This window comes from Typopeltis vanoorti, chromosome 1 (genome assembly GCF_054136105.1).
Source record: "Typopeltis vanoorti isolate ZY-2024b chromosome 1, IOZ_Tvanoo_1.0, whole genome shotgun sequence".
In the NCBI taxonomy this organism is placed as follows: domain Eukaryota; kingdom Metazoa; phylum Arthropoda; class Arachnida; order Uropygi; family Thelyphonidae; genus Typopeltis; species Typopeltis vanoorti.
In genome coordinates this window covers 34,007,105-34,021,358 of record NC_143549.1, presented here as the reverse complement: position 1 = coordinate 34,021,358, position 14,254 = coordinate 34,007,105, and the positions used below count along the sequence as shown (strand labels likewise).

The window sequence follows — 14,254 nt, the reverse complement described above, 5'->3', positions numbered from 1 at the left end:
AGAGGAAGATCTGTTAATGTCCACATTATTAACAATTCAGGACTGGTAGACCACTCTTTAGACATCCCTTCACCCAGGATTAGATGGAAGAAAACAAGTGTGCTATTTAGAAGTTGTTACAGATCAGAAAGATTACTTTTAGAGTCAGTAATGGCTATGAAGAATTCTGATAACCTGAACAAGTATGGTTGCCTTAATTTGCCAAAAAATTGGGATACTTCTTTTAAAATCAACTCCAACAATAAACATATTTTTTATAAAATAGTTTGTTTGGTATTGTTAACACTGTTAAAATAAGTTAAGAATAACATTCAAAACCTAAGAACTTGTCTATTAGATTTTCCTATATATTTCATATATCATTTCTGCATGATTTCATCAGCTGTAATATAATAAAAATGTAGAATATCTTCATTGCAAGTGAGACTGAGAAAAGTGTACACATGCCACTGGGGCTGTCTATTTTGTGGAAGACTGCCATTAGATAGAGTGCAAATAATGTTGGCAAGTTAAGTAAAATTTTTATAATTCACCAGTTTTCTAGTCCTTTCGGGATATGCATGAGTCAAATTTATGTAAGTTGAGAACTGCCTCTATGTTAAATCAGAATCTCTGAAATTAGTCCATGAATTATTGTTCTCTCTACATATAATATGATATCCACTGGTTAGAAATATCAGTTAATTTTAGTAAAATTAATTGTAAATCTTTAGTACCCAATTTATTAGTATATTCATTCTTTATTTGAACTTTGACAGGAAGCTCAAAGCAACTATAGATGAATATACAACAAGGGTAGGTCAACAGGGTGTTGTGTTAATTGTTACTCCAGGAAAGCCTCAAAATAATTTTAAAGTCTTTGGAGCACATCCTCTTGAAAATGTAGTAAGTGATGTTTCAGATCATTGGTTTATTTTTTCCTGTAAAAATAAAATTTTACAGTATTCGGCCATTTTGCAAATTTTAATATTTTAAAGTTTAAGAATATAAACTTTAAAGTTTATATGCTTAAACATAATATTTTATCATCATCATCAAATTCCTGACATGTACCCTCAAGGGGGTGTACAGGATATGATAGTACTGCATGAAAAACTTACATCATTACTAACTTCCTATCTACAGTTTTCCTCCAAATCGATCTGTTATCTGTCAAAACTCCAAAATTATCTGATCTTATATTTCTGTCTTCAAAGACACTTTTTACTGTATCAATCCACTTATATCTTGGTCTTCCTCCAGATCTTTTTCATGCCAACCTGGCAGAGAACACTTGTTTAGCTAATCTTTCCTCTCCCATTCTGTTTAAGTGACCATACCACCTGAGATTAGCTCTACTAACACATTCCTGGATGCTAACAATGTCAAGTGCTTTCCTAATATCTTCATTTTTAATATGATATTGCCATTGATGCAATCTCTTCACGCCTCTAATCTTTCTCACGACTCTCATATCTGTGGCAGTCTCTACTCTTTGGTCCAGTGTTTTATTTCTAACCTAGTTCTCATATCCATAAGTTAAAATTGGTTTGAAATACTGTCTGATATACAGCTAATTTAGTGTTTTGACTAATTTTACCTATTAATTTTATCAACTGAATAAATTTGATAAATTTATTCAGTTGACTTCCTACCATGCCAGCTTTGTTGATTCTGTTGTCTATTTCCATGTTTAATTTACTATCTTCATTAAAAATCGTGCCTAAGTAGCTGAAATATTTTAATTGTTCTATAGGGGTTCTTCATTCACAATTCAGTTGATATTTTCAATGCTTCTGCCTATTTTTTATTGTCTTAATGGTTATTGCTGACCTTCATACTATACCTATTACAACAGTTATTCAATTTAATCAGGAAATTGTGCAGGCTTGTAGCAGATTTATTTAGAAGTGTAACATCATCTGCATAAAGCAAAGAGCTGAGATGAACATCTCCAATTTTCATATCAGGTTTAATATCACTTTCCTTCATAATGTGATTCATATAGATAACGAATAACAGAGGGGATAATGTACATCCTTGTCTGACACCAGATTTAACATTAAACGATCTTCGTGTACTTCCTTCAATTCTAACTGCTGACTTACAACTCGAATAAAGATTAAGTATTGCTTGATATAATGTCCCATTGACACCATACAAACTATAGCATTTTGAATAGCTTTTCTCTTGGCACCTTCTCATATGCTTTTCCAGATCTACAAAGCTTAAGTACAGATCTTTGTTATATTCCCATAATTTCTGAACTATTTGTCTTAAAGTGAAAATCTGATCCTGACAGCTTCTATTTGGCCTGAATCCAGCTTGTTTTTCACAAAGCTTCCCTTCTACAATCCTTCTCAACCATTTCTCAAGTTGGGATGAACCATGAGGAGTAGTGAGGATGTTGTCACCTTGCAGAAAGACCTTGAATAAATTGAGTGATTGGGCATGGAAATGGGGATGCGAGTTCAATGTTGCAAAATGTAAGGTTTTAAAATTTGTAAAACAAAGATGGGATGCAGAATTTATGCTTGGTGAGGATGCATTGTTGGAGGTGGAAGAAATAAGAGATCTGGAGGTTATAGTGGATAAGGATCTGAAATTTAGGGAACACATAGCCAAAATTGTTAAGACAACACAAAGGCTTCTGGGAATGATGCAGAGGACAATGACGTGTAGAAGTAGAGAGATTCTTGTTCAGTTGTATAAGGCTTTGATTAGGCTACACATGGACTATTGTGCCCAGATTTGGTCACCTGGTTTTCAGAAGAATGAAGAGATGTTGGAAAGGGTCCAAAAGCGACTGACTAAGGTAGTTTATGACCTCTGGAATGTCGAGTATGAGGAAAGATTGAGAAGATGCAATTTGCAAAGTCTGGTGGACAGCAGGAAGAGGGGGGGGAATATGATAGAGACCTACAAGTTGGTAAGGGGTTGTTATAGGATCAATGCTGGAGAAGTTCTACAGAAAATAGTGGGAGATTGGGGGAGAACCAGAGGTCATCCCTGGAAACTGTATAAAGAAGGTGTGAGTAGGGGAGTGAGAGGCAGGTTTTTTTTGTGCAGAGTTGTAAATGATTGGAATGCCTTACCTGAGAGTGTGGTGTCTGCAGGGAGTCTGAATGTGTTCAAAGCATGGTATGATGAGTTGTGTGGGTGATAAAAGGACCTTCCAGATGAGTTTTTGACTCCATGAGGTCTTGGCTAATAATAATAATATTTGCATAAATCTTAATCCAGTAACGCTCAATAAGGAAATACCTCTGTAATTCTCACGTTCAGTTTTATTTCCCTTTTTATATATGGGTACTGTGGGAGCTCTACTCCGATCATCTGGAATCTTCTGAACTATCAGTGCAGCCACTGAAACACTTTTATACCTCCATACTTGAGCATTTCTTGTTGAATATCATCTACTCCTGCTGCTTTTCCACATTTCAGACTTTTGATGGCTTTTTCTACTTGAAGTATGGATATGTATTCCTGATTGCTTGCCTGGTCAGTGTTTTTACCACCGTGCTGTTACTGATTGTTTCATTTAGCAATTTTTCGAAGTAATTACGCCATACTTCAAGGATATCTTTTTCTCCCATTTTCGTGTCACCTTTATCATCTCTGACTCCTTTTACAGCTCTTTCCTCCATTTGTAAGCTTCTTCAACAACCTCCAGAATATCATACTGCCTTCTTGATATTTATTTTCTATGTTCTTGCCAAAGTCCTCCCATGACTTTTTTTTTAGCTAGTTTTACACAGTGTTTCACTTTCTTACATTTGTCTCTGTATTCTATAAGAGCACAAGCTGACTTATTTGCCAGGAACTTTTTCTTTTTTTCTTTCACTGCCTCTTTAACTTCCTGTGTCCACTATGGAGTTCTGATTTTTCTATCCTTGCACACATGCCTACCTGGCTGAATCAGTCAGTGTTTTCTTTAGAGTTCGCCACTGAATATCCAAGGTTTGGTTCCTGTTCTCAAACTCTTTCATTTTTCTTGAATAATGTTTGTGTATTTTAGTCTATAGTTCATATCTGAGAGCTGCTCAAGTTTTATTTGCTGTAAAACTTGTATGTTCTTTTCAATATATCATAGGCTCCCGACAGGTGGCCATAGAGGGTGTTTCACCTAGTTAGAACTCTAGTCTTTTGTCTACATTTTTCAGTTTTGTGCTTTCTCTCTCTCTCTGTGTGTGGGTGTGTCTTACAAGTCTCATTTTGTATACTGCCTGATGATGTCGCTGTAACTGAGATGAAATATTGGAAGCATTAAATGCTTCCGATTTTCCTACTGCTGTTTCACTGCATTAAACATTTATTGAAAGTTTCATATTCATGTCCATCAAGTCTTGAATTCTGTCTTTTACTAGTCTCTCCAATACCTTAACCACCACTTCTGAGATATTAATTGGCCTATAATATGCAACCTTTGTTCTGGAACGTTCTTTATCCTGTGGAACTATTTGCTGTCTTACCACTTATTTGGTACCTCTCCAGAACTGAGGCCCAAATTAAACAGCTTGATCAGAGAAGATGCCACTTTCCTTGCACATTTTTGCATTACACAGAATGATATACCATCTGATCCCATGACCATGTTCATATTAAGGTTATGCAGTATTGATAGTGTCTCCAATTTATCTGCCCCCTCTTTTGCCATCAATCAGTGTCACATTTGGCACTGAAATATCTCCATCTGGTTGGTACGTGCATGTAAAATGATCACTCATTAACTTGGCTGTTATATTTGCTTCTGTCACCTTCCTGCCAGTAACGTTTATAATAGTGATAAAGGGTGTTAAAGGAAAAAAGTGATAAAGGATAAAGTTCATAAAGGATGAATTTATATAAATTATCCAAAATAAAATAATTTAATAGGAAAGACAAATAATAAAATTCAAAAAACAAGACAGCAAGTAACATTCAAAGCCTTATACAATGACATCATAATCGCTTTATTTCTGCATGTCAGGGTCCTCTGCATTATTATCATTATTCCAATGTGATGTCAAGCCAAACTCACTCTTTACATGCATTCAGTCACATGATCAGGTCATTGACTTGTGTTTGCAAGACAAATCTATTTTTAAATAACAGTATTAAAAAGCATTTATTATGTAAACGTTTGCCTATTTAGTTACACTGAGCTAATTCAGAAATAAAATGAAGAATGAGCATAGACAGATTACTTTGACAAGTGTTACTGGCAGGAAGGTGACAGAAGCAAATATAACAGCCAAGTTAATGAGTGATCATTTTACATGCACGTACCAACCAGATGGAGATATTTCAGTGCCAAATGTGACACTGATTGATGGCAAAAGAGGGGGCAGATAAATTGGAGACACTATCAATACTGCATAACCTTAATATGAACATGGTCATGGGATCAGATGGTATATCATTCTGTGTAATGCAAATTACACAGAATGATATATCCAAAAAGTGTGCTTCCCATGGAGTCAGAGACTCATCATGGGAAGCACACACTTTTGCACACAGTGCTCATCTAACTGTGTCTTAAAATGATTCAATGCATCTACATTCACAACACACTTAGGCAATGTATTTCACTCACCAACCACTCTCCATGCAAAGAACCTGCTCCTCACTGCTCTGCTCACACCCTCTTTATACAGTTTCCAGCGATGGCCTCTTTTTCAACCTCCCCTCTCATTCTTTGAAAAATCTCTTCCAAGTCAACCTGATAACAACCCCTGACTAGCTTATGTCTGAATCACCTCCACCTCTTTCTCTTATTCATGAGGCTCTGCAATTTACATTCTCTTAATCTGTCCTTGTACTCTTTCCATTTCAAACAACTGGCAACCTTTGTGAATCTTCTCTGAACCCTTTCCAGCATATCCTCATCACGATGAAAACCCAGCAACCAGATCTGTGCACAATAATCCATATGAGCCTGATCAAGGCCTTATACAATGACATTATAACTTCTTTATTTCATCGCACAAGTTGTGATGTCTTCACAACATTGTGCAATGTGGTCCCTGATTTCAGGTCCTTGTCCACCAGCACTCCCAGATCTCTCATTTCCTCTACCTCCTTTAAAGTTTCCCCAACAAGTGTATCCTCTGCATCCGATCGTTGCTTAGCAAATTTCAAAACCTTACACATTGCAACATTGAACTGAAAGTTTCACTTACCTGCCCATTCATGCAATCTATTCAAGTCCTCCTGCAAGGCCATAACATCTGCTTGACTTCTGCATTACTCTCTCCAATTTTATATCAGCTGCATATCACTAGTTAAACCCATCCCAATAATATTAATCTACAAATTGAACAACAATGGTCCCAAAACTGATCCCTGCAGTACACTACTAGCATTGGTGCCATGACATATGTACAGTACTGTATATATTACAATATAATACCTCTGAAAATCACACAAGCAAACAAACACTCGTAAATATAATAATCTGGAGGGGAGGATCAATTATGGATGGTTATTTTCTAAAACAACTTATCTTTCAGCTCCCACAAACTCAAGATGTAATGCCCTGTGGTTTACATCTTCAGTTTGTCGGAGATGAAATGAAAGATGTCTGCTTTTTATTACAAAAACAATGCTTTTTCTTTCCCAAAGAGTTCCATCTGTTTCTTTTCTTCTCCTGTGGAAATAAACTTGTTTCTATTTTTAGACAAAAGTAATTTCTTCCCTTAGTCATTAGTAATTACTGAGAGGGATGATGGTACAACATGACAAAATTTCATACCGGCTGGGGCATCGCCCGGTTAAACAAGGCCCCCGTTATTTTCGCCAGGGAACCAGGGCGAACAGCGAAAAGTCAGCTACTGGAACAAATCTGAAAACAAACCCCAACTCAACATCACCAGAGTTAAAGATCGGTACTATCAACGTAAGAAGCCTGAATGGCAAAGAAATGGAGCTAGCTGAGGAATTAGATAAGTACCAGATCGACATAATAGGGGTGACTGAAACAAAAAAGACCAAAACTGGTGAGATCTTTCTGAGCAATAAATACAAAATGTTATATTCAGGCAATGACAATCAAGGAAAAGAAGGAGTAGCCATAGTATTCAACACAAAATACGAGGCTAATCTTCTTGAATGGCAGTCAGTCTCAAGTAGAGTAATGTGGGCAAATATGAGAATGGGGAACTGGACAATGAGACCTATTTGTGCCTATGGTCCCACAGAAGGTTCTACTAAGGTAGAAGTGGAGGAATTTTTTGACGCTTTAGAAAAAGCAACTGACACAATGAAAAAGGAAAAGTTGGTCCTTGTTGGGGATCTAAATAGCAGAGTAGGAAATGATTGTGAGACATACAAAAATATTTTGGGAAAATTTGGAGAAAAGAGCAAAGCTAATAATAATGGAAATATCTGTTGGATTTCTGCTCAGGACATGGACTGGTTATTACTAACACCATGTTCCAACATAAAAATGTGCACAAATTCACATGGAGAGAAGAGGCTAGGAATAAGAAAATTCTCATTGACTATGTTATTGTTGATAGTGATGTTTTCTCCCTGGTGCAGGACACCAGAGTGTACAGAGGATTTGAAATTGGAAGTGATCACTATTTAGTCTTGAGCAGGATAAAATTGAATTTCATATTGAAAAGAATAACATGTAAGAAAGTTTTAAAGCGAATAAAAGTTGAGCAGCTCTCAGATGTGAACTGTAGACTAAAATACAGAAAGATTATGGAAAAGAGAATTAAAGAGTTTGAGAACAGGAATCAAACCTTGGAGATTCAGTGGCAAACTCTGAAGAAAACATTGATTGATTCTGCCAGAGAGGCATGTGGTGAGGTTGTGTGCAAGGATAAAAAAATCAGAACTCCTGGTGGACACAGGAAGTTAAAGAGGCAGTGAAGGAAAAGAAGAAAGCATATCAAAAGTTCCTGGCAAATAAGTCAGCTTTTACTCTTACAGAATACAGAGACAAATATAAGAAAGCTAAACAGTGTGTAAAACTAGCTAAACAAAAGTCATGGCAGGACTTTGGCAAGAATATAGAAAATAAATATCAAGAAGGTGGCAAAATATTCTGGAGGTTGTTGAAGAAGCTTAGGAATGGAGGAAAGAGTGCTGTAAAAGGAATTAAAGATGATAAAGGTGACATGAAAATAGGAGAAAAAGATATCCTTCAATTATGGAGTAATTACTTTGAAAAACTGCTAAATGAAACAAGCAGTGATGACAGCACAGTGGTAAAAAAATACTGACCAGGCATGCAGTCAGGAATACATATCCATACTTGAAGTAGAAAAAGCCATCAAAAGTCTGAAATGTGGAAAGGCAGCAGGAGTAGATGATATTTGACCAGAAATGCTGAAGTATGGTGGTATAAAAGTCTTACAGTGGCTGCACTGCATAGTTCAGAAAGCCTGGACAGAGGGACGAATTCCCGATGATTGGAGTAGAGCTCTCATAGTACCCATATATAAAAAGGGAAATAAAACTGAATGTGAGAATTACAGAGGTATTTCCCTACTGAGTGTTCCTGGCAAGATCTATGCAAGTATACTTGAGAAACGGTTGAGAAGAATTGTGGAAGAAAAGCTTGGTGAAGAACAAGCTGGATTCAGGCCAAATAGAGACTGTCAGGATCAGGTCTTCACTTTACGACAAATAGTCAAGAAAGCATGGGAATATAACAAAGATCTGTATTTAAGTTTTGTCGATTTGGAAAAGGCATATGACAAGGTGCCAAGAGAGAAGCTATTCAATACGCTACAATTATATGGTGTCAATGGGGCATTATATCAAGCAATACTTAGTCTTTATTTGAGTTGTAAGTAGGCAGTTAGAACTGAAGGAAGTACAGGAAGATGGTTTAATGTTAAATTTGGTGTGAGACAAGGATGTACATTATCCCCTCTGTTATTCATTATCTATATGGATCACATTATAAAGGAAAGTGGTATTAAACATGATATCAAAATTGGAGATGTTAATGTCAGCTCTTTGCTTTATGCGGATGATGTTATACTTCTAAATAAATCCGCTACAAGTCTGCAAGATTCTCTGACTAAATTGAATAGCTGTTGTAATAGATATGGTATGACGGTCAGCAATAAAAAGACAAAGACAATGAAAATAGGCAGAATCATTGAAAATGTCAACTGTGTTGTGAATGGAGAACCTGTGGAACAAGTAAAACATTTCAGTTACTTAGGCACGATTTTTACTGAAGATGGTAAATTAAATATATAAATAGACAACAGAATCAGCAAAGCTGGTATGGTGGGAAGTCAATTGAATAAATTCATATGGAATAAGAAAGAAATTAGTCGGAACACTAAATTAGCTGTATAAAGACAGTGTTCAAACCAGTTTTAACTTATGGATCTGAGAGCTTGGTCAGAAGTAAAACACTTGACCAAAGACTAGAGACCGCAGATATGAGAGTCCTGAGAAAGATTAGAGGCGTGAACAGATGGCATCAATGGCAATATCATATTAAAAATGAGGATATTAGGAAAGAACTTGACATTGTCAGCATCCAGGAATGCATTAGCAGAGCTAATCTCAGGTGGTATGGTCACTTAAATAGAATGGGAGAGGAAAGATTAGCAAAACAAGTGTTCTCTGCCAGGTTGGCAGGAAAACGACCCAGAGGAAGACCAAGATATAGGTGGATTGATACAGTACAAAGTGCCTTAGACGACAGAAATATAAGATCTGATAATGTTGCAGTCTTGACAAGTAACAGACTGATTTGGAGACAAATTGTAGATAGGAAGTTAGTAATGATGTAATTTTTTCATGTAGTACTGTCATATCCTGTACACCCCTTGAGGGTACATGGCTGGAATTTGACGATGATGTATTACTGAGGGAGGGAAGAAATGAGCTACATATCAATTTCAAGTTAGATAGAGTTCCATTTCAGCCTTAGTAGTAGTATCATTGATAGTCGAGATCTTGGCTATGCAGATTATTTTAAAGACTTTTGGGAAAGATCATCAACATAAGAAGTGTCAATGAAAACAATTGGAACTCACAAAAGAATTAGAAAAGTACCTTGTTATGGAAAGAAAAGAAAAATTGGTGAGATTCTTCTAAATTACCAACACAATATGCTATATAGAGACAATAATGATCAGGAAAAGAAAAGAAAGGACGGAATAGTTATAGTATTCAACACCCAAGGATAATTTTCTTGAGCGGTGAGCTTTATCGAGTAGTGTGTGTGGACAAGCATCAAAATTGGAAGTTGGATGACGATTATTTGTACCTGTTGTTCCCACAGAAAGTTCTACTAAGGAAGAAACAAATGTTTTTTTAAGTTATATGGAAGAGTTTTTTTTTCACTTGGCTATGTTATCAATTATATATATATATATATATATATATATATATATATATATATATATATATGTGTGGTTTAATCCTTTATCCAAGTGTAAGCAAACAGTCGGGACTGGGGCAACTCATGGTAAAGGTGGTATAAGTTCTCATCACTTGCCTTAGTATCTCTCATAATGCAAAGCACATCTCCTTGCGGAGACATGTATAATGCTGTGCATTAAGGGAAGGCCATTTGGTTATTTGGCTTAATTCTTTATCCAAATGTAAGCAAACAAAGTTTGCACCTGAAGTATCTTCAGGACCGGGGCAACTCGTGGTAAAGGTGGTATAAGTAAGTTCGCATCGCTTGCCTTAGTATCTCCCATAAAGCAAAGCACATCTCCTTGCCGACATGTATAATGCTGTGCATTAAGGGAAGGGCCACTACCCAGACCAGTTTTGACCTTTATTGAGGTCTCATCAGTGGGAGCAAGACCCAGAGGTGGTGATACTAAGTGGAAGTAATGGAGAAGTCATATTTCCATATACCAGTTGCCAAAAGGTGTCACACCTTATTATATTAAAATTCTCTGGATTAGAGATAAGTTGATGGAAGTTTTTTTCACTTGGCTATGCTACCCCAGTCCTGAAAATACTTCAGGCACAAACTATGTTTACTAACATTTGAATAAAGGATTAAACATATAATTTTTAAGTTAGAGAATAGGCAGCTGAGCAGAAATCAAAATCTGTTCCTTGTTGGAGATTTGGACAACAGCGTAAGAAATGAATATCAGATGCATAGAAATGTTTTTGAACAATTTTGAGGAAAGCACATTTACTAATACTCTGTTTCATCATAAAGATATGTACAAATTGGAGCAATGATACAAGAAATAAGATAAATCTGACAGATTCTGCTATTGTTGATAGCAATATTTTCACACTGGTGACAAAAGAGTATATGGAGGACTTGATGTCGGAAGTGATCACCATTTAGTTTTGAATAGGTTAAAATTGAATATCATATCTGAAAGAAAAGTGTATAAGAAAGTTTTAAAAAGAATCAAAGTTGAGTAGCTTTTAATGAGCAGGATGAATCATTTATGTCATTTAATAGAAAAGCAGACATCCAAAGCTAATATTAACTATCTAAATTTACTGAAATAAAGAGCCAAGAGGCTTCACTTCGGCGCAAAATTATACAAATTAAGTGAATCCAACATTATTTCAAAGCTGAATATATAAACACTACAAGAGTTTCATGTCGAATATAGAAACTATAAAAGTTTCGGCAGGTCCATGCGTAAGCAACCTTTTAGGACTAAAAGGTTGTTTAATATATTCATTGCTAGCATGCAGCAACTGTTTTTTAACTGGTTTTAAAATTTAAAATTTAAAATCTTCTATGGAGAAGATGAGCTTCATCCCACTGGATACTGTGTTTAGTGTCAATAATACCATGTTGTTCCAGACCAGGTTTTTTGAGGTTTCATATATTCAATATAATATTGATGTTCATTAATTATTTTTCCACAGGATGGCCTGTCTGCCTATAGCATGTCACAAGGTATCTGGTAAACACCAGCTAATTGTAGAGGTGACAGTTTGTCTTTTGTAGATGGTAACAGATGAGAAATTTTGTTGATAAGAAAATATGTGGGAATACGGTGATATGTCTTCAAAATTCTACCAATAGATTCAAAGATACCAGAAATATAAGGGATTGGAACCCTGTAGTCTGTTGAAGAATCCTGAGGTGTTGTAACATAGGAGTCGATTATCTGCTGGATTTGAAGGTTGTAACTATTAAATTCTATTAAAGTTTTGACAGTGAGAAGTTCTTGTTATAAGCTTGAGGGAGAGGAGCATACATTATGTGCTGTATTAATTAAAGACTTGATAACACCAATTTTTTGAGAGGTGTGATGAGCAGACTTTTGATAAACGTATCTGCCAGTAAAGGTAGGTTTTTGATAAACACTGGTTGATAAATTACTGGAAGCTGTGCATGTAAGAAGGATGTCCAAGAATGGTAAACTACCAGCCTTTTCTTTTTCCATGGTATGAATTGCATGTGTGGATGAAGGCTATTGATCCATTGTAGGAAAGTGATAAGTTCATTTTCAGAATGAGGCCAAACAGCAAAAACATTATCAACATAACAAAACCAATTAGAGGGTTGGGAATGAATGGATAAGAACAAGGTATCTTCCAGATGGTTCAAAAAATACTTTGCCATAACCTATCTATAGATCTTGTTTTTCCAGCTGAAATATCCTGATTCTATAGAATCAGGATATTTCAGCTGGAAAAATTCAAAAAATCTTCACAATATCAGAAGGTAATCTTCATATAGTAACTTAACAGTGTCAGATAATGGAATGTTGATAAAGAGCGAAACAATGTCAATGCTGACTAACAAATTCGACTCTTGTATTTGAATACTCTTGATTTTCTCAAAAAATGTGTGGATTTCTTGATGAATGATCTAGATTGTCCAGTATGAGCAGTTAATAAACATGAAAGAAATTTAGCAATTCTATTGGTGGGAGAGTCAATACAATTCATGATGGGTCTTACTGGATAACTTTCTTTTTGAATTTTTGTGAGACCATGTAAATGAAGAGTTCTTCCAAATGAGTACATAACTTATCCAAAGTATTTTGATCCCAGCCTAACAACTTCATCCAGCATCTTATTTAATTATTTAATTTGTGTTTTTGTAGGGTTATAACTAATTTCTTGATAGGTGGAGTTGTCCTGTAAAAGGCAGTTTATCTTCCTCACATAGTCAGCTTTATTCATTACCACTACAGTTTTTCCTTTATTCACTTTCAAAATAGATATATGATTCTATTTTCTTAATGAAAACAGTGAATAGGTTTCAGCACTAGATAAATTACATGGAGGTAATTTGCTTTTAAAGAGTCAAGCAGCAACTTCAAAGCATACTTTATTAGCATCTTTGCCTGAAAGTCCTGACAGATTGCATTTGATATTATGCAAAAAAAAATAAAGATATGGAATTGATTTAGATACCAAAGCAAAATCATGCATAATTTTTTGCTTAACATCAAACACAATCTGTTGGGACTTTCAAGCGTAGGCTGAAGCCAACTCACTAGTTATAGTATTTTCAACTCACTAATAAATGGGCTGTGAATATTTATGGAAATATTCAAAGTTAAACAGACTGTGGAGGAAATTTGTGTATTATTATTATGTATTAGTATCACTGTATTCTGTTCTCTTGAGGGTACATATCAGAAATTAGACGATGATTAGGATGGAGGTTCTGGGGTCATTTTTTCAAAGTTTCTTAATTTTTTCTGATTCAATGAAATGTAGTTGTTTATACTAACGATCAACTCATTCAAAAACTAGCAAGAAAAAGAGACCTAGAAAGAGTTCTTCTCATCAGTGACTAAAATTAAACTTTTATTAGTCTTTCTTCTTATCATCTAACATTATGAAACACAAATGTCATCATCATCAAATTCCTGCCATGTACCCTCAAGGGGTGTACAGGATATGATAGTACTACATGACAAAAAATTACATCATTACTAACTTCCTATCTACAATTTTCCTCCAAATCAGTCTGTTACTTGTCAAGACTCCAACATTATCAGATCTTATATTTCTATCGTCTAAGGCACTTTGTACCGCATCAATCCACCTATATCTTGGTCTTCCTCTGGATCGTTTTCCTGCCAGCCTGGCAGAGAACTTGTTTTGCTAATCTTTCTTCACCCATTCTGTGTAAGCGACCATACCACCTGAGATTAGCTCTGCTAACGCATTCCTCAATGCTGACAATGTCAAGTTCTTTCCTAATATCCTCATTTTTAATATGATATTGCCATTGATGCCATCTGTACACGCCTCTAATCTTTCTCAGGACTCTCATATCTGCGGTTTCTAGTCTTTGGTCAAGTGTTTTACTTCTGACCCAGCTCTCAGATCCATAAGTTAAAACTGGTTTGAACAC

The 14,254-nt window shown here is 35.6% G+C and overlaps 1 protein-coding gene across 9 annotated transcripts in view; it reads left to right on the top strand.

Annotated features, from left to right (window-relative positions):
* Nucleotides 1-14,254, top strand: part of LOC150109879 (DNA-binding protein P3A2-like) — a 343,228-nt gene that overhangs the window by 170,306 nt on the left and 158,668 nt on the right. For all 9 annotated transcript variants that reach the window (XM_090397115.1, XM_090397108.1, XM_090397155.1 and 6 more), the window contains one exon: nucleotides 759-885. In XM_090397115.1, the coding sequence (XP_090253241.1) occupies nucleotides 759-885 (127 nt within the window). The remainder of the gene's footprint in view (nucleotides 1-758; nucleotides 886-14,254) is intronic.